The sequence below is a fragment of the Pongo pygmaeus genome, chromosome X (assembly GCF_028885625.2).
Source record: "Pongo pygmaeus isolate AG05252 chromosome X, NHGRI_mPonPyg2-v2.0_pri, whole genome shotgun sequence".
Classification (NCBI taxonomy): domain Eukaryota; kingdom Metazoa; phylum Chordata; class Mammalia; order Primates; family Hominidae; genus Pongo; species Pongo pygmaeus.
In genome coordinates, this window is record NC_072396.2 from 19,099,508 (window position 1) to 19,121,302 (window position 21,795).

General features: G+C 38.7%; 1 protein-coding gene across 4 annotated transcripts in view; it reads left to right on the forward strand.

The window, feature by feature from the left end:
• Positions 1-21,795, forward strand: part of CDKL5 (cyclin dependent kinase like 5) — a 227,464-nt gene that overhangs the window by 159,076 nt on the left and 46,593 nt on the right. For 3 of the 4 annotated variants that reach the window (XM_054471950.2, XM_054471949.1, XM_054471951.1), the window contains 4 exons: positions 2,553-2,742; positions 9,920-10,000; positions 13,031-13,182; positions 18,466-19,432. In XM_054471950.2, coding sequence (XP_054327925.1) covers positions 2,553-2,742; positions 9,920-10,000; positions 13,031-13,182; positions 18,466-19,432 — 1,390 coding nt within the window. The remainder of the gene's footprint in view (positions 1-2,552; positions 2,743-9,919; positions 10,001-13,030; positions 13,183-18,465; positions 19,433-21,795) is intronic. The other variant, XM_054471952.1, reaches the window with a different exon arrangement.

The following is a 21,795-nucleotide window of genomic DNA, read 5'->3' on the forward strand; positions in this document are numbered from 1 at the left end:
CATCACACACACACAAAAAAACCCCAAAAAACAAAAAAATGAACCAATTGCCATTTTTGTTCTGAACAGTGTAAATCCTGTTTGATGATAAATGGCTATTCAAACTAGCACTGCATTGGTGATTTTCTCAGTAACATCTCTACATTCATCTACTTTGTGGCCACCCTTTAACTTTCAATGCTCTTTCATTCATCTGTTAACACCAGAAAAAGGTCTTCTGATAAGGTTCTTTTCTTTTTAGTACATTTTAACTTTAAAGCCTAAGAATGAGCCTGTAGTTCTCATTAATAATTCTCTACCTACCCTAGTTGTAGGATTATTTTCCCTAGATTGTATTTCCTTCTTTGGGACCACCCAAAAACAGACAATTTATACTCCACAAATAAAATTAGATATAATGATGACAAGTGCGCAAATTATATTTCTTTAATTTAGCGTGCATACGTGTATCTGGGGGACATGAGGAATTTAATTTTTAAAAATGCTTTTTATATAATAGCAATATAAGTTTCTGGATTTTTTTTCTGAAGAGCATGATGACATGTTTAAGTTACTCACTGAGGGTTTATTTTGATATTAACTACTTATTTTCCAGTGTCTACCAACCGTCTAGTAGTAATTCTTGATTCATTGCTGACCTAAAGCATGTAAGAATCATTGACATTAGTTTTTGAAAGCTTTACTATTTTTTTAAAATCAAAAGCTTGCTTTATCCTGAAAACCAAAGATGCTTAGTCACTTTATTATCTCTTCCATTGTGTAGGCAGAGTTTAGAGTTTTTATGCTAATTTTTAATCTTAGAATTAGGATTGATTTTCTTTGTGTTTGTCTATATTTCTTCCATGTACCTTTTGGACTCATTGGGATGCATAGTCCATTTTCTTTTGGGAGAATTGAATTTACTGGACACTTTACTAATGGAGAAATGAGTATGAAGTAGATCATTCTTAGAACCCCATCTGAGGACTCAAGTGTAGTAGAAGGGCTTGTTATAATATGGTGGTGTCTGTAACATGGCCCCAAAAAGTTTATTTTGAGGACAGCCTTATTGTGAGTCTTCAGAGAGTATTTGCTGCTTAATAATACCTGTAGAAAAACTGGAGTTATGTTTAGAGATGTGTGGTAGCTGCTAAAAGTATGGGGACAATGTAACTAAATTAGTGCTAAAATGAATATTGCTAATTAAGTGATTGTCAAGTACTAGTTGGAGAGCCGTATTTGTAAAAATCCTTTTGAAATCAGGTATTTGGTTATACATTAAGAATTTAAATTTTATATATTCTCAAGGCTTTGTCCTTGACATTCAGAATCATTCCAGCTGCATAAATTATTCAAATCAGATGACAGAAGAAAAATAGCTTGTAGTGAGTATGTGGAAATTTTCCATAAGTTTCTCCATCTAGCACTATGGAACAAATTTTCTCTTTCTCAAACAGACACGAAAGAAAGATCAGTATCTTGCCCTGCCCAACAAACTTACCAAAAAGATCTAAATGAAGTTTCCTTGTGTGGTTCTTAGGTTGATATGGGAAGGAAATGAGATAAATGAAATATTGACTTATTATTGCAATGATTTGTTATCCTAGAAGTTTGTTCTGTATAATGTTAACAGTCCTTTGATTTAAAAGTTTCACTACTATATCATTTTAGCATTCCAAAATTTCTTTCCATATTCTTTTTCAGATATTTTCTTTTGGCTTTCCCTTCTTAAAGCTTGGATTATTTATGTTGGAAATGTGTGTGAGCATGCACGCGTGTGTGTGTGGTTTCTTAATTTGCTATAAATTTAACCCTCTAGATATAAAGCTGTTTTGAGGATACCTAGATTTTCATATACAACCTCCATTTATTAATAACAGCAACACTCCTAAAGCCCTCTGGTAAACTCACACCCTAGAAGAAGCTATAAACCCCTAAGTGAATTGGAAAATGTTTTGAGGGAAATAGCTGCCATAAAGCTCTATATACATAGGTTACATATATTATATTCAAATAAATAATATAGTAGATCTTAGCACAATCTTAGTCATCAGAAACTGTGATGCTGAGTAATGGAAGGTTAAATAATATTCAGTGTTAAGGAAACACATAAGTCAGTACATAGTAAATTTTAATAGATTGAACTCATAAAATGGATAAGATGTATCTTTTTGACATTTAGAGAGCTAAAGGATAATTATTTGTCTTAGAAAATACAATTATTTGGAAGCATTTCATTCCCCAAGTGAGGTGTTACTTGCCAGATATGTATACTGTATTAGGGTTTATTAAGCCATTCACGTTTAAGATATATATTTATATCTATTTATGTGAATAAATTTCAAATTAGTGTATACTAACTAAATTGTTATTAAATTGATGGCTTTATTAGCCTAGGTTTATTCGCTTGTGTTCTGATGATTTGCTTTTCAGCCTTCTTTTCACATGGAACTTTTTAATTTCATAAATATACAAGTGTGCTGCACATTATAAATTTGTTCACAATAATTTGGAAATTATCAAAACATTATATTTTTTCAGTTGCCAAAACAATCTCTTCCTTTATTTTTCAGCGCTCCCTATGGAAAGTCCGTAGACATGTGGTCGGTGGGCTGTATTCTTGGGGAGCTTAGCGATGGACAGCCTTTATTTCCTGGAGAAAGTGAAATTGACCAACTTTTTACTATTCAGAAGGTGCTAGGACCACTTCCATCTGAGCAGATGAAGCTTTTCTACAGTAATCCTCGCTTCCATGGGCTCCGGGTAAGAGGTTTTGCTGAAACCCAAAATGGAATCAATACTGCAGTATTTGAGTCATTGTTCATTGCACAATGGAATGCTAAACTATCCTTTGAATACTATTTCCTTTCCCATTACAGTGTTTATAATCCCTATTATAATATTTTATTTCCGAATTTTTTAATAGTACTTGTGAATTTAAAAAGTGGTTAGAATTCAAATTCTAATCTTTTTTCTAATTTTTAAGTTCCAGTTTTTCAAAATCTTTTTTAGTGTGTACATTTTTATACACTAAACTTTGGTTATCTTAGATTGTTTCTTTATCCAAAATATTAAGCATCCCCCAAATATACCAAATGTATGAATGTTGAGCAAACATATTTGTAGTGATTTGAGGAGAGCCCTGAAAACTTGGATTCCCCAGATTTGAAGGTTCTTGTTTTAGTAGATGTTTCTGGTCCACTGACGGTGAAACATCAAATCTTCTTTTCAAATTAGTGTATTGTCTTGGGACCATACATGGTGGCTCATTCCTGTAATCCCAGCACTTTAGGAGGCCAAGTTGGGTGGATCACTTAAGGCCAGGAGTTCGAGACCAGCCTGGCCAACTTTGTGAAACCCCATCTCTACAAAAAATACAAAAGTTAGCCGGGCATGGAGGCGCACACCTGTAGTCCCAGCTACTCGGGACGTAGAGGCAGGAGAATTGCTTGAACCCAAGAGGCAGAGGTTGCAGTGAGCCGAGATCATGCCACTGCACTCCAGCCTGGGTGACAGAGTGAGACTCTGTCTCAAAAACAACAACAACAACAACTAGTGTATTGTCTTGGGCAGCTTTTCCTAGACTTAACAACTTTGTACAAAACTTTTCTGAGAATATGTGAAATAGTGTCTTAGAAAGTATAAACTTTCCCCAAATGAGGAGGAGTCACCTTATTAGAGTGCCCAGTGAGTTATAGGCTACTTCTTCCACCTACCCTAAAAACAACTTTTTTTCAGCCAGTTTTTTTTTTATTATACTTTAAGTTCTAGGGTACATGTGCACAACATGCAGGTTTGTTACATATGTATACATGTGCCGTGTTGGTGTGTTGGTGTGCTGTACCCATTAACTTGTAATTTACATTAGGTATATCTCCTAATGCTATTTTTCCCCCCTCCCCCCACCCCACGACAGGCCCCAGTGTGTGATGTTCCCCATCCTGTGTCCAAGTGTTCTCATTGTTCAATTCCCACCTATGAGTGAGAACATGCAGTGTTTGGTTTTCTGTCCTTGCGATAGTTTGCGGAGAATGATGGTTTCTAGCTTCATCCATGTCCCTACAAAGGACATGAACTCATCCTTTTTTATGGCTGCATAGTATTCCATGGTGTATATGTGCCACATTTTCTTAATCCAGTCTATCATTGATGGACATTTGGGTTGGTTCCAAGTCTTTGCTATTGTGAATAGTGCTGCAGTAAACATACATGTGCATGTGTCTTTATAGCAGCATGATTTATAATCCTTTATATACCCGGTAATGGGATGGCTGGGTCAAATGGTATTTCTAGTTCTAGATCCTTGAGGAATCACCACACTGTCTTCCACAATGGTTGAACTAGTTTACAGTCCCACCAACAGTGTAAAAGTGTTCCTATTTCTCCACATCCTCTCCAGCACCTGTTGTTTCCTGACTTTTTAATGATCGCCATTCTAACTGGTGTGAGATGGTATCTCATTGTGGTTTTGATTTGCATTTCTCTGATGGCCAGTGATGATGAGCATTTTTTCATGTGTCTGTTGGTTGCATAAATGTCTTCTTTTGAGAAGTGTCTGTTCATATCCTTTGCCCACTTTTTGATGGGGTTGTTTGATTTTTTCCTGTAAATTTGTTTAAGTTCTTTATAGATTCTGGATATGAGCCCTTTGTCAGATGAGTAGATTGTAAAAATTTTCTCCCATTCTGTAGGTTGCCTGTTCACTCTGATGGTAGTTTTTTTTTTGCTGTGCAGAAGCTCTTTAGTTTAATTAGATCCCATTTGTCAATTTTGGCTTTTGTTGCCATTGCTTTTGGTGTTTTAGTCATGAAGTCCTTGCCCATGCCTGTGTCCTGAATAGTATTGCCTAGGTTTTCTTCTAGGGTTTTTATGGTTTTAGGTCTAAAATTAAGTCTTTAATCCATCTTCAGCCACTTTTTTGGGCCAGCATGGCAATTGCTGGTCATTGTGGGAACTATAAAATAATCTCCCCACCATTTCTTTCCTTTCTCTGAAATGCATAATTCTCAAACCATGTTACCTTGCCATTTACAAAGCACTTTGTTTTTTTCTTTTGGCTTTCTAGCCCCCAGTTAATTTCCCTTTAGAGACCACCACTGCTCAAACCTAAGTGCCCAACCGTCCAGATCCTTCTAGGCTCAGAGAATGTGAGCGAAATGAATGGACAGAGGCATGCCAGTATCTCTTTTATCTCCTGCTTTTTGTCAGCCTTTCACATCTGTCTGAGTTACCTCAGGCAAGTTTGTTGTTTCTCCTTTTATTTTTGCTGTTGTAAGCCAGAAATTTGCCAGCTATGACCAGTAATTGGGGCGCCAACAGCATATGTGGTTCAGCAGGTTAGCTCAACATTTTTGAACATTTGTCATACTAGGTGTTGGAAATATGACAATAAATAGGACTTGTCCCCAGTCTAGAAGAAAGAAAAATCTATTATACTCAGAAATAAAGTTAGTCATAATTAATGAATTGCATTTTCACTGAGAATCAATCTAAACTCCTTGCTGTAGCCTATGAGACCTTGCCTGACCTCATCTCGTACCTATCTCCATTCCCCCCATTCTCCAGATTCTCAGCACACTTACCTTTTTTGTTCTTGGCTTCCATAAACATTCCAGGGTTTTTCCACTTTCATCAACTTGGGACCCATGGCTGCTTCTCCTCGCAAGGTGCTTCCCTCGTGTGATCCCTTCTCATTCTGTCAATCTCAAAGAGTGCCCCTTTCTCTGGCCACCCAACGTACCACCCTCACCTCCATCCTAGTCTTTCTCTCCCACAGCATCCTTTTTCTATCATAGAACTTACCACAGTATGGAATTATTTTGTCTGTTTCTTTACTTGTTAATTGTTAACTATCTAGTCCTCCCACACTAGAATATAAGTTTCTCAAGGGCAGAAATCAACTGTTTTATCACATCACAGATGTGTTTCCAGCATTTAACACAGAAACTACCATATCCAGTAAGTACTCACTACATATCTGAGAAGTGATTAACCAGTCTGTGGCATCAGCATTCAAGCTCAACTGTATTTCTTTTCTCTCCATCTCTCATGCTTCTTTTACCCTTTTACCTTTACCTCACCTTTGACCACCACCCCCAAATAGTTCCCCCAATCTTTCTCTTTTCACTTTAGCCTTCTCACATTTCTCAAACCACACAATTCTCTTTTTTGTTTAGAAACCTCTACAAGGTTACTGATAAAGTTTAAACTCTTTAAGGTAGCTTTAAAAACCCCTTCTTAGTTCTCCAGCTTCATTTCTGCCTCCCCGCTGGCCCAGTTTGTGCTCTTTGGCCACATTGAACCTCTCTCCATTTCCTTGACATATTGCTTTTATAGTCTGCATTTCCATCTCTATAATGCTCCCAACACTCACCCCTCTTTCTTCTCCTCCTCCTTCCTCCCCTAGACTCAGGCCAAATGTCCTCCCTCCGTGAAGACCTTCTAGACTATTCGAGAGGAAACTGGTGACCTTATAACACTCTGGTTATATCTCTTTTGTAGCACCCATTGCATTCTCCTTTAAGTAGCTGTTTGCAAATATGTGAACTGTTATGTTCACCATTATATTTGCAGCACACCTAGAATAGTGCCTGCTAGGCTGAATAGTGTTGAATGATTAAATATTTGACCTCAGGATTTTAACATTAACTGCTGGAACATTAAGTCTGGTTTGCTGGCTGACTTGTTCTTGGCCTGGTTAATGAGGCTCTATGCTGGATTCTCTGAAGAGAGTATAAACAGATCTGACATGCTGCTTGGCCTTAATAACTTACAAACTAGCTGAAGAATTAAGACTTTCATCCATGAAATAATTAGAAAACAATACAATTTATAAGAAAGCGTGGTATATAATAAAGTACTGCATTGTTTACCTCATTGTACGGTTTTCTAATGTATCTCCATATGGTTTAGACCATGAGAGTGTCAAATATTCTGGAAAGTTAGAAATCATCATTGGGGATTCATTAGAGAATGCTTTATGAAGCATTTGACATTTGAAATGGATATTGAAGAACGAGGAGCATTTGGATTAGATAGGCCACACAAAGGATATCTCTTTCTCGTTTGTCTGTGGTCCTGTTTGTTCATAGTCTTCTTCCCTAAACAATATTGTCTATAAAATTCTAGACAGCGTGTGATAATGCTGCTTACAAACATCCTTCAGGGAAATTGCTGCCTCCATCACACTTTGACTTTTATAAACCTTAATACTTTACATTTTAGTCTGAAAGTGTTTGTGGTGTTTTAACTAAATTAGTTTAATCTCTTTGGAGGCTTGACAATATCTTTTGAGAGAGAAATTTTCTTTCATGAAGTTATTTGAAAATGTCTATGACAGATAGCTAAGTACATGGGACATGTAAACTGCGTCTCCCGTGCACCATGGACTCACCAGTAACCAGTCCAGTGTGATGTGCATTTGGATTTAGTTGTGTAGAGACAGGAAAATCTACAAGATGTTGCTATAGTGGTTTGCATTATTGGGATAAAGTAACAATTGATGCCCCATAGTATAGGGCCTAGGCTCTGGAGTTAGACTGCTGGGGTTCAGGGCCTGGCTCCATATTTACTATTTTGAATGATGCCAGGAAGTTATTTCACCATCCTGTGCCTCTGTTTCTTCTCATGTAAAATGATGATAACCAAAAGACTGCCTGATTGGATTGGTGTAAAGATGAAATATTATTTGTAAAATGTCTAGACCAGAACCTCACACATAGTGCTCAGCAAAGAGGCATTCTCATTGCATTGGATTGGATTGGATTGGCCAAGTGATTCAGGAAGAGACAAGACTGATTGAGATATACTTTAAACTTCTATGCATGAGTTTTGGCTATTTGTTGAATTATTTCATATTAGAATGGTAGGTCTCATTCAAACGCATGTAAATTAATTCTTTGAAGTTAGGAGTTTGCTTGGTCATTTTTTATTATAATATTTGTAATACCTTTTGACTTTCAGCATTAATTTTCTTATCAATGAAATTTCACTCCTAGAAAAAATAAGGGGGTATCTGGTAGCATAAGATAGACCTCATACGCAAAATATTAACATATACTGGTATAGGGTCTTTTATCACAGCATGGTAGGTGTCTTTCTCTTTGGGCTGATATTTAATGCTCCAGTAACATCAAAGGGAACCTCTGTACTTCCCTTAGGAGAGGCTCCTAGGTTTAGAAAGAGTGTGGGTTTGGATCACAAGACTGGGTGCAAATACTAGTTCTACTGCTGTTTAATTATGTAACTTGCCTTGAACCAGTTATTTGAACTTTCTGATTGTCACCTTCTTCATCTCTAAAATAAGAATAATATATCCAAAATGCCTCGCATAACATCACTTCCCTCAGAAATCAGTTTTAGGTTATTGCCTGTGCATCTGTATTGAGTTCATGTTATTCCTTCTACTCCTCAATCTAGAAGGTGCTGTCCTACTTTTCTCTGTCTTCACATTTTTCATATTTTTCAAAACCCAGTTCAGATATTACCTATGAGTTCTTTCTTCCACAGCCATAAACCATCTTGGTCTTTCCTTTCTCTGAGCTTCAATTAGAATTTATGGTTGCACAGTTTAACATTGATTGCTTTCCCAACCAGACAGCAGATTCCTCAAGAGCAGGGTTTGGGTCTTACCTGTATTTTTTGTCTCCTGCTATCCAGAGCATGGTGTGGAGATGATGTCATAATCACTCCTTAAATATCTTGTTTGAAATTTTACTATATAATTAGTCCTCCCATTTACTTATTTAGCATGTTTAGGGATTTCGGTACTTAGAAATGCTTGTATGTTGGTATAGAGGAAGTAACGTGTGGAAGCAGACTAGCCCTGACATTTGGGAGGGAGTACATGGCATTGGGCTCTGCCGGTCATATTACGCAATACTTTAACATCCACTAGATATTGCAGAATGTGAGTTCGCAGAGGAAAGAACAAAAAGCACATCTAAATAAACTTGACCCCTTCCCCTCATTTTATTTAAAAATGCATTTATTAATCTAGGAATCTGTTTGTCTTCGGTTCCAACTTTAAAAAAGGAAGAATTTGAAAACAGGTCATTATAAGAGCATATTAAAAGCGATGACAGAATGTGTGTCTGAATTCACTCTCTACTTCTGTGACCTTTTAGGTACTGGCCACTTACTTTTTCTCTATTTTTACTTCTATGTTTTCAAAAGTAAATGGTATGTTGTTGTTAAAAAGCTATAAGGATTCTATCTGATGTCTTATCATATCCTTTCTGCTAGACTCTCCATTACTATCAGTAATTAAGAATCATGTGTATAAGCAGACAAATTATGTATACACTGTATTAGAACTGAATTGTTTATAATCAGATGATATTCTATTTTACTACATAATTAGTTCAAATTTTTATATTTTAGTTTGTTTCACATGCCTTAGTATTGTCTGCCTAGATTTAAGTATCATCTTTTACCTGTGAGTTTTCCTATTATTTGACACCCAGTCGTATTAATCCATATAAAAATACATAGACGGCTGGGTGTGGTGGCTCATGCCTGTAATCCCAGCACTTTGGGAGGCTGAGGCGGGCAGATCACAAGGTCAGGAGTTCGAGGCCAGCCTGGCCAACATAGTGAAACCCCATCTCTACTAAAAATACAAAAAATTAGCCGGGCATGGTGGCAGGTGCCTGTAATCCCAGCTACTCAGGAGGCTAAAGCAGGAGAATCGTATGAACCCGGGAGGCAGAGGTTGCAGTGAGCCCAGATCGCACCATTGCATTCCAGCCTGGGCAACAGCACGAAACTCCGTCTCAAAAACAAACAAAAAAAATACATAGACAACAAAAGTAATATATAAGTATGAATTTGACTGAGATTGGCATTTTTGCTTATCTGCTCCCTTCTGCAACACACACAAGCACGTGCACACACATGTCCTTCCCCAAATGTTAACATTCCCTTTGTGTGTGTCTCACAGTTTCCAGCTGTTAACCATCCTCAGTCCTTGGAAAGAAGATACCTTGGAATTTTGAATAGTGTTCTACTTGACCTAATGAAGGTAAGGCAAATTGATGTTATCTTTATAAAATGTCTTTTGGTTTGTGGATTCTTTTGTGTCTACATGTGACCATAGCCTGCTTTTATGAATGAAATTTTAGGAGATGTGGAATGGCAAATAATGGGGAACTATGTCATATTAAAAGGCATGTAACTTATTTGAAATTACAATGGGATCTGGTATTGTCACAGTCCATCTAGACAGAATCATGAGATCCCTAAATGACATTCTTAAAATGGACAGAATAATAAAAATCTGTTAGCACGCAAGAGCTGTTCAAGCATAAGGTTTTAAAACAAATCTTAAAATCAATGTTGAAAGAAGAAATTCAACAATTTTTTCTGAAATGGTATTTGAAGCCTCCCATCGCCTACACAGATTTGATCAGTGAATCTAATTTTTCTCTTTTTCTAACTTGGCCTCTTCTCTCCCAGACTCTTTCTGGCTCTACTTTAGACGTATCAGGATCATTGCTAATGCTGTGGCCTGAGTGTTCTTCCTTATGCTACCCTCCCTGTCCGGAAGGCTTCCTGCTCTATACTCTAAAAGCATTCTCAAATTTCTTTATTCAAGTTTTTTTTTTTTTCTCCAGTTGACAGTTGGCTCCTTGAGTGGGAACTGTTTTTCATATTTCTCCAGCTTACTGCAGCCAGAAGTGCATAAGCAAGTGTTGGTTGTTTGATAGTAGACCTTCAAAGAACACTTATTAATGGATCAATTTTATTTTATGCCCAGTCAGTCAACTGTCAAAATCAGTAGAGGTTACACTGTGCATAGAGCCTTTAAAAGGCATACTTAGCACAGTCGGAAATTTCTGAGTGGCATTCTCAGAACTTTGCCGTGCTTTAAACTATGTTAATCTGTGTTCCAGGGAACATAGTGTACATAGGTGTGGGGGTGGAGGTGGGGGAGGAGGGTGTGACGTTTCGGAAAGGCCACATACCATACAACCTTTTGTAGAGATGCACAATATTCATTAATCTATAAAGGCTTTCAGAAATATCACAATAAAGAAGCATTTCTGTCTTACCCAATATTTTCCAAATTTAATTAAATACTGAATACTGTTTTTTATAAAACTCTAAAGCTCTAGTGTTCTTCTGAATGCAGATTGAGAAATGCTACTGGCAAAAAAGAACCCTCAAAACCTTTTGTTTAATTAGGCATAAATTATGACTTAAATCAGGTAGGTTTTGTCAATACACTTTTTCACACAGTCAGTCCTCATGGATTGGGACCTCAGTAATTTGGTAACTTCTAAAATGTGAATAGAATAAAGTAGGAACATGGAATTAAATACAATTTCATGTTTTCTGCCTTTCATCTTTCTTTAGTTAAAAATAATTGAATGTTTTTGTTAAATCATTACCAAATATAATTGCCAAGCATCAGTGTGGTACCTGATTAAAAGCTAGCACAAATAAAAGTAGAAAGATTACCCAAATCATCCTGTACTTCTGCCAGTTTAGAAGTTAAACATTCAAATTCCTATTTATTTAATACGTTTACCATCAGATTTCTTTAAGTAAATATTTTTATTGACATGTCCTTTCAGAAGGTGCGCAAATTATATCTATATGTCAGTTACTTTTTATAATGTAAACATATTAGTGTAACTCTACCCAGATGTAGATAGAGAAAATTACTAACACCCTGGAAGCCTTCTTATGCCCCCTTCCAGGCTTTATGCCACCCCACCCCCCTCAGAAACCAGTTCTGACTTCGGTCACCAAAGATTAGTATTGCCTTGTTATTATCAAATGTTGTATAAATAGAATCATTCCTTCTGTTTTTTAGCTTTTTTTGAAAATGAATTTGAAAAATGAAAAATACCAATTATCCCTTCTTTGAATATTTCAAAGAGAAATATTCTCTTTGCCATTCTCTAAAGCTGCCGTGTTAATTTTGTCCACATGTAAGTACCTAAAATGGCCATCTCATCCTGTCAGCCAATTTAGTGGGGGTACAAGTCACCAGAATTAATTCAAGCCCCTAATAACCTTAAGACTAGCGGTAGTAATTATATTGGCTCTATTTTAGTCTTAAAAAACGTTTTCCCTCCAAGTACTGAACTTAAAAGTTTATGAAACTTTTAAAAAAAGTAAAAGAAGAAACTTTAAAACCAAAAAATTAGACTTGAGGCTCTTTGCTGATACAGAATGATTTTTTTTTTTTTTTTGAGACAGAGTTTCACTCTTGTTGTCCAGACTGGAGTGCAATGGCGCGATCTCGGCTCACTGCAACCTCCACCTCCCAGGTTCAGGCGATTCTCCTACCTCAGCCTCCTGAGTAGCTGGGATTACGGGCATGAGCCACCACGCCCAGCTAATTTTGTATTTTTAGTAGAGACGGGTTTTCACCATGCTGGTCAGGCTGGTCTCGAACTCCTGACCTCAGATGATCCTCCTGCCTCGGCCTCCCAAAGTGCTGGGATTACAGGCGTGAGCCACCACACACCCGGCCCCGAATTATTTCTTAAGATCTTATGTCAAGTGGGAAGAAAGCTAAATTCAGGCAATTACGTGTATACTACTATGTGGGTAAAATAAAAGGAACAGATAGAGATATGTATAGGGAATATCTATGGAAGGATGCCCAAGAAACTGGTAACCTAGGCTGCCTCCAGAAAAGGGAACTGGGTATCTGGGGGATAAGAGAAAGATTAAGAATGTATATTCTTTCAAGTGAATATCTGCTTAATTAAAAGTATACTTTAAATTTTTTAATTATATTGTAAAAGTGATTTTGATTAATGATAAGTGCAGGGCACAAAACTGTGTGTATATTTTGTAAAAGAAAATATGTATATAGGATATTCAAAAAAGGGCTGGGATCATATATACAAAGAGGAAAATGATGATGAGATTATAGGTGATTTAGATAGTCTTTTTTTTTTATTTCCTGAACTGTGTTTACTTGATATTCTGCAATGACTGTGTATTTCTTTTATAAGGGAAAAAATAAGGTTTTTATTAGAACTTAAATTTGACTTTGTAATGTTCTTAACAATCGTAAATTTTATTTCCTAAGAATTTACTGAAGTTGGACCCAGCTGACAGATACTTGACAGAACAGTGTTTGAATCACCCTACATTTCAAACCCAGAGACTTCTGGATCGTTCTCCTTCAAGGTCAGCAAAAAGAAAACCTTACCATGTGGAAAGCAGCACATTGTCTAATAGGTAAATATTCCCTTTTAAGGAAATACAGATGCAGTGTTGGTCTTACAAGTAGGTGGAGGAGGTGGCTGCTTAAATGATGCAATTAGAGAAAAGAAGGAAAGCCCTCTTTATTCAAAAATATCTTCCTTATGCTTATTGCATGATTCAGAACCACAATTAAGGAGTTGTGTGGGTCTTAAAGACTTTCTTATCTTTAACTAGTATATGATGGAAACCTATGCATTCCCTGGGAAAGGTAGCATTGGGTTAGCAACTAAGGGGGTTTACAGCCTCAAGAGCTAGCATAGTCTGTGTGAATGAGACCCATCGGTGATACCCGGAGGAAGAAAGATGGGTGAAGGCAAGGGGATTCCTGGAGAGAGAAGAGAATGCCAAACACAGATGGTGGATGGAAATGTACCTAGTGTAATCTTTGTGACTGGACCAAGTAGGTCTGGCTCTACAGAGAGGTCTTGTGTTTTTATTGCTCTTGTCTTTTAATCATTGAGTTGAGAAATTAATTTTTCATAAGAATAAGAATATGGAAATAGTAAAGTCAGTGATTTAAATTGTTGCTCTTTAAATATAATTTTTCAGCATAATTTTTTCAAAGCCTGTTTCCTGAAAAACACACACACAGGATTTGGGCCATACAATCAGGTTGTCTTTCAGACCTGACATTCCTCAATTCTGTTGGTTGCATGTCCAAGAGGACAGTGTCCTAGTCATGGTCTCCCTGTTTTCCTTCATCTCCCAAGAGGCTGATCTTGTCATCTGGGGTCGTTGGATTATGGAAGATAGGAAATAGTTTCTCTCATCTACTATTACAAGATAAATAGAAAACAATGATTCTTTATTTTTATTTTTTAGTTTTTTTAGAGACAGGGCCTTTGCTCTGTCACCTAGGCTGGAGAGCAGTGGCATGATTATAACTCACTGCAGCCTTGAACTCCCAGGCTCAAGCAACCCTCCCACCTCATCCTCCTGAGTAGCTGGGACTATAGGAGCATGCCATCATGCCTGGCTAATTTTTTAAATTTTCTGTAGAGATGGGGTCTCACTGTATTGCTCAGGATGGTCTCAAACTCCTGGCCTCAAACAGTCCTCCTGCCTCAGTCTCCCCATGTGCTGGAGTTACAGGCATGAGCCATAGCATCTGGCTGAAAACAATAATTCCTAATATGAAGCTTTTTTAATATAAATTTTCTTCCCACCCGCAACCCCAAATTTTCCATCCATATAGAACCATTTTTCTTTTTTGAGACAGGGTCTTGCTCTATTGCTCAGGCTGGAATGCAGTGGTGCGATCATGGCCCACTGCAGCCTCTGCCTTCCTGGCAAGCGATCCTCCCACCTTAGCCTCCTGAGTAGCTGGGACAACAGGCATGTGCCACCATGGCTGGCTAATTTTTTTATCTTTTGTAGAGAATTCCTGGGCTCAAGTGATTGGCCTGCCTCAGCCTTCCAAAGTGCCGGGACTACAGGTGTGAGCCACCACACCCAGCCAATCAGTTGTTCTTAATAGATCAGATTTTTAAAAGCTCAAGATCTGGTACTATTTAGGTCTGGGAAAGCATCCATAAATTGATGATGACCATTTATCGTATGTTTTCTCTGCTTAACTGTGATAGTGTAATTGTGTTTTAGAGCTGTTTACTCTTCTTGAAAATGACTGGTTTCAGTTTGTTTCCCCTCACATCTTATAGACCTTTCTTAGCTGGCTTTCTTTGTTTGTTGCCATGAAATTTTTAGGACACTAAGTCAAGGAATAGTAGTCATCATTTGGTTGCTCCTTTGCATTTAGGAGGTGCAAATTAGTCCTGTGTCTTCTTTGGGGTTACTCTCAGTTCAGGTGCTTTTATCTCCCTTCTACCTTAATTGTCTCTTAGCTCCTTTAGTTTACACCGAAAAATTATCCCAATGATATAAAGTTCAGTAGACTGATAATAAGTTTTTGATTTGTGCTATAGTGATTAGTGATGTAACCCATACTGTGAAAAGAGACTGTGTATTTGTCTTCTAGTGACTCACTTGAGACAGAGAGAGTTCTTGGAATTAACCAGTGGGGACCTGAGGCTCTCCTCAGGAACCTCTTTAGGGATCTGTTAAGGAGGATGTGCTTGGTGATGATGTTTTCAGCAGATACAGAAGATATTATTTGTATGGGTCCTTGAGGAGTCTTCCCAAGTCCCCTTTTGAAATAGAGGAGAATAGAAATTATAAGTAAATTTAAAATCTCTGGAAGAATACATTTTCAGGTCTTGACACTGTATTGAATATATTAAAGAAAAAGTCCTAAATGATTTTTCTAGGAATGATCTTACCACATTTTACATATATCTGAGGGCTTTTGCTCCACACTGGTCTATGGTCCATCCTTATTCCATGGAAGCTTTTTTTGTTAGAGACATTAATTCTAGCTTGAATCTCAACACAAACGATGGCTCCCTAAGACTTCTCAGGACCGTTTCAGAGATGCTCACAGCACCATATCACATTGGTTGCCACGTACAAACTCCCCTACCTTGTCTCCGGAGACACAAACATGCTGTTGCATACCTTGTCTTCTAAATTTTTTCTCTCTAGGACAGGCAGTGGACTCTTGTGTTACTTAGCCCCTGGCTATCTCCCTCAGGCTCTCCTGAGGTTCTGCTCACCATGGACATGGTGCAGTGGTGCATCAGCTGCCCCATACTGCCACTCTCCTGGTCCTGCACCAGCCTTCTCCATCAAAATGTAGCTTTGCACCTTCGACATTTGCTTTTAAAACTTACTTTAACTAAATCATTATCTATCCATCCATCCATCCATTCTGCAACCATTTAAGAAGAGTTTGTATGTAAATTTTTTTTAACTAGTTGGCAGTTTAACACAGATTCCTTACAGTTGTGTGTCAAAGAGATCTATGGAATTTTCAAAGCTGTTTTTTATTGTTGCACTTTGGCAGAGCTCCGACGCAAAGACAGTATGATGCCCTTTCTACATAGGCATTATGTGCAAAGCTCAGTGGTTTCCAACTAATCCTAAGACACAAACACTCAGAATGGCAGTTTAGGCTCTTTGTACACTTTACGGAAAACCTAAAGTTTGACACGTTTTACCTTAACTGGATAACCTCTCTTTTCATGTTAGAATTGTCTCTTACGTTGCTCTGAATGTGTTCTTCCTAAGATCCACATGTATGTTTCTGCTTAATGTCGCTAACAGTGCTTCTAAGAGTTCCAAAGGCTCAAGCAGCTGCCTTTGCTGTTCTCTGTCCCTTTATGGTCTTTGTGAGCTGAGGACGTTTCCCAATATCTGTACATGTTATCTGTCTATGATTACTATTTCTAGGCCTGAAGGGGAATGGGGATGAAATAGGGTTCTGAGAGTCCAGGGAGAGCTGGACCTGGGTAGGAAGAGCCACCCTGTAGAAGCTGTCATCTAGAAGGACACAGCCACGATCTGAGTCAGGGTGCAGATGCCTGCAGGGAAGGAGCAGGGAAGACATCCTCCAGCCCCTCTCTCCTCTTGTCTTGTGATGCCTTCCACTGCTAAGCCCAACCAGAAGCTAGCTGGCTAGGAAGCGTGGGTGACAGTCTGCAGCATTGGGTTCCTGAGGCCCAGGGCCGGGCTGATGGGGGTGGAGGACGAATTGGAGGTTGGGCAAATGGAGAATAACCAACACACTTAGATCTATTTGTGGATGAGACAGTCTATCACTATTTAGGTATGAAAAGTCGCTGAGATATTTCAGTTACCAAGATATAAGTTGGCAAACAACTCAATGGTTTAAAACCTGATGCCTTTAGGATACAAGGACTTTATTGATCTGGGGATAGACTCTGTTAATATAATTTAACAGAAAGTGAAACTTAGCATTTTTTTCTTTGTAATTCCTTTCTAGGTCTGGGCTTTGCCATTTAGTGCTCATATTTAGGAGTCCTTTTATTTAATGCTGTAATTCTAATGACCTAACTGGAAGAGATTAGTGAGTACATTCAAGAGATGAGGCCCCCCACACTGTCACAGGCTTGCTCGATATCAGATTTTTTTTTCTTTTTTGACACTCTCAGGTAGCTTTCTGGCAGAGATTACTGACTGAAAGGTAGACTAGGAAATGGGTCCTTATGTGATTTGATGGCTGAGCATGCAAGTTCTCATGGGGAAAATTGGAAGTCAGAGCTTCACAGACTACCATTCTACATGAACAAAAAAAAGTGACTTCCAATTAGTGTGTCATGGGAACAGAACTCTCCCAAATCAAACCATCTGTAGCAATAGCAATATTTGCAGCAAAATTTTTTGAATGCGTAGTAAAACCAGAACTGTGTAATTCATTATTCATTTTTAAACATTCTAGTCTGTCCCAAACTACAATTAGATCCTTTCAATAGTTACAGTAGCACAAAGTGGCCTTGCTATGGTGTCAGTTTCAGCTTTCAAATAGAAGACAAAATTTTCCTCTGGATTTATATTTTGTATTTTAAACCAAGTGTGAAATGAAGCTTTAAGTCCTAAAGGGGGGCTCAATCGGTCTAGGATAATGAAGTGTTAAATAAAAAAGAGAATAATTGTGTCTTTTGGAGAGAAATGAACTCTTTCAGATCTCTGTAATCCGGGATAGTACAGGATTCCTGTTTACTGTACAAAGAGATATCTGAAGAGCCCCAAGTAATTGCCACTTCTCCAAGACATAAACATTGATCATCATGTTTTCCAACAAACCTCACTGGACAGTTTACATTTCTTTTTAGAGGGTCATTTTCTTTTATTAAGTACATTGCTAGAATTCTCATTCTTTGATTATGCAGGCAAAAGAGACATTGGTGTCTGTGTGTATGTGCTGTGAGTATGTATCTCTGAGGCAGGCTACAAGTTTTACAAATAAAAATGAAGTTCAAGAAACATAGTAACCTTTAAGTCTAAATGTTGTCTTCTGACATTCAAGCAGACAAAAGAGTTATAAAGAGTTATAGCTCCGCCCTCTTCTTAGCAGTCATTCTATCACAAACACTCATGTGAGTACCAATATAATGAGAGTATGTTTTACCAGATTATCGTTTAGAAACGTTTTGACAGCAAGTTAGCTGAGCATTTAGCAGTGCCAGAATAATTTCATCAAGGCCAGTGCTTTGTTACAGAGTGAGTTGGTCTAAGAAACTTAATTGCTGTTGATAGGCTACTTGTTATTCGAAGGCACATGCTTGAGAGAATTAATGTTTTTAGTCTTCCAGGTGTTTTGAGTATTCTTTCTTTTTAACAATACTTTTTGTGTGTCAGCTATTGAGGGAAACTGATATACTTCTTTTGTTTTTAACATAGAAACCAAGCCGGCAAAAGTACTGCTTTGCAGTCTCACCACAGATCTAACAGCAAGGACATCCAGAACCTGAGTGTAGGCCTGCCCCGGGCTGACGAAGGTCTCCCTGCCAATGAAAGCTTCCTAAATGGAAACCTTGCTGGAGCTAGTCTTAGTCCATTGCACACCAAAACCTACCAAGCAAGCAGCCAGCCTGGGTCTACCAGCAAAGATCTCACCAACAACAACATACCACACCTTCTTAGCCCAAAAGAAGCCAAGTCAAAAACAGAGTTTGATTTTAATATTGACCCAAAGCCTTCAGAAGGCCCAGGGACAAAGTACCTCAAATCGAACAGCAGATCTCAGCAGAACCGCCACTCATTCATGGAAAGCTCTCAAAGCAAAGCTGGGACACTGCAGCCCAATGAAAAGCAGAGTCGGCATAGCTATATTGACACCATTCCCCAGTCCTCTAGGAGTCCCTCCTACAGGACCAAGGCCAAAAGCCATGGGGCACTGAGTGACTCCAAGTCTGTGAGCAACCTTTCTGAAGCCAGGGCTCAAATTGCGGAGCCCAGTACCAGTAGGTACTTCCCATCTAGCTGCTTAGACTTGAATTCTCCCACCAGCCCAACCCCAACCAGACACAGTGACACGAGAACTTTGCTCAGCCCTTCTGGGAGAAATAACCGAAATGAGGGAACGCTGGACTCACGTCGAACCACAACCAGACATTCTAAGACGATGGAGGAATTGAAGCTGCCTGAGCACATGGACAGTAGCCATTCCCATTCGCTGTCTGCACCTCACGAATCTTTTTCTTACGGACTGGGCTACACCAGTCCCTTTTCTTCCCAGCAGCGTCCTCATAGGCATTCCATGTATGTGACCCGTGACAAAGTGAGAGCCAAGGGCTTGGATGGAAGCTTGAGCATAGGGCAAGGGATGGCAGCTAGAGCCAACAGCCTGCAACTCTTGTCACCCCAGGTACAGTTGAGCACCTTGACCGAATCTGGTGGCCCTTCAGGGGAAGGTGGTACAAGGGATGTGATGAGGGTCCGTCTACAATTTTCCCTACTATAGGAGGTTGTGCTTTTCTTGATAGGATGCATTTAGGGAAGCAATACTTGGCTTAATCTCTGTTTTTTTGTTTTTTGTTTTTTAAATCTATTTAGATTTAATAGTAATTTTTAGTAATTTTTTAGTAATTTTTTTTTCTTGAATGTTTTTAGTAATTTTTTCTTCTTGAATGTTCTTTTCGGGAATATTTTGTTGAGAGAATCCTATTTTGATTTATTACAGAATTCATCAGCTGTATCAGTTAGGTTTTAGTTTTTCTTAAAATACAGTGTGAATTCATGGGTATTTTCTCTGATCTCTCCAAACCACATTTGCTTAAATCAAAAGCTTTTGCTAGTACCTTACTCGATATTTTAACTGAATTTAAAAGTTTTAAATTTGTCCAGAACTACAGATAAATTTAACTTCATACCAGGATAAATGTTAGTTTTCAGTCTTTTGGATTGTTTTTGAATCTTAAAACAGTATTTTTAGCATAATCCTTCCTCCATCTTATTCATCGTCAAACTCTAGAACTGACCTAACCTGCTTAAAAGAAGTAGCATTCCTTCGCTTGAACCTGGGAGGCAGAGGCTGCAGTGAACCAAGATCACACCACTGCACTCCAGCCTGGGCAATAGAACGAGACTCTGTCTCAAAAACAAAAACAGAAACAAAAACAAAAAAAAACAAGAAGTAGCATTCTTACAGTAAAGCATGTTTTAAAAATAATGTTCTCATGATTTCATCTATAAAGTACTGTGCCCAGTGCCTGGCACAAAGTAATGTCTAACAAATTTTAGTTATTCTTGCTGCTTCTATGATTGTGGAGGCTGATATTTGGACATTGAACACCTTTTCTATGCTGGGTGTTCCCAGGCACTCAAAAGAGTCTGAGAGAGCTCTTGCACTTAAGAAACTTACCTGCTATTGGGGAAGATAAAGTGATACATGATAACAATGAAATAAGTAGCCGGGTGCAGTGGCTCACGCCTGTAATCCCAGCACTTTGGGAGGCCGAGGCAGGCAGATCACGAGGTCAGGAGATCGAGACTATCCTGGCCAACATGGTGAAACCCCGTCTCTACTATAATACAAAAATTGGCTGGGCGTGGTGGCGCATGCCTGTAATTCCAGCTACTCAGGAGACCGAGGCACGAGAATCGCTTGAACCCAGGAGGTGGAGGTTGCAGTGAGCCGAGATCGTGCCACTGCACTTCAGCCTGGTGACAGAGCAAGACTCTGTCTCACAAAAAACAAACAAACAAACAAAAAACAATGAAATAAGTAAGACCTAAGTCAATATGGCACTGGCTATAAATAGGATTTGAGAATAGAGAGAGGTCCTTGTGAGCAGAAGCAGTTAGAAATGGCTTTACAGGCAACTGAAGGTCTTTCTCTGGGCTAGGATGTATAGACAAGCTTTGAATAGGCTGAAGAGTGAAGATATGTTCAGGTATGTCCTGAGCTAGGCAATATGAAAAGCTCTAGCAAGAAAGATGAAAAGAATAGGGTCCCTGTCGTCTTAAGTGTGTGGGCTGGCAGGGGACACTTGTCAACAGATAGGTTGTTCCACTACTGTGAGGTTACATTCTGGCTACTGTGCTAGAGGCATGCCAGTGTGGCAAGGGAGCGAGACAGTCCAAGTTGTGAGTTGTGGGAGCTCCTAGAACAGGTGACACCTGAGCAGAGACTTCCAGGAAGGTTGGGAAGAAAGTGACAGTGACCTCAGGAAAGAGGGAAGAAAAGAGCATTGGAAGGAGAAGGAAGGTAACAGATGTTACATAGCATGGTGTGCTTTGGGCATTGCAACTTGTTCCACTTTGCTGGAGTGAAAAATGCAAAATTTGGAGTGGCTTTTGCAATAATTCAAGCACGAGGTGAAGAGAATATGTTTGGGATTAAGTCAGTGCCAGTAGGAAACAGAGTGGATCTTCTACTCCTCATAAGTAGAAACAACAGAATTTGTGATTTGAAGGATTGAATATAGGAAAAAGGAAGACTTCATGATTTCTTTTCTAGGACCTCCTTTTTGGAATGAAAGAGAGTAGTTTTGAAGTCACCTAATTCAACCCCTTCATTTCACAGATGAGCATGTCGAAGCTCAGAGAAGTTGGGTGAGTTGCTCCAAGTTGCTCCAAGTTGCTCCATCCAACTAGTTCAGGATGGAGCTGGGATTATGAGGCAAGCTCCAGGTGCTGAGGTCAGCTGCTTGCCACTGGTGTCTTACGGACATGTCGAATTTGAAGTGACCTTGGCCTCTAAGCAGAAGTGTGCTCTAAGAGGCTAAA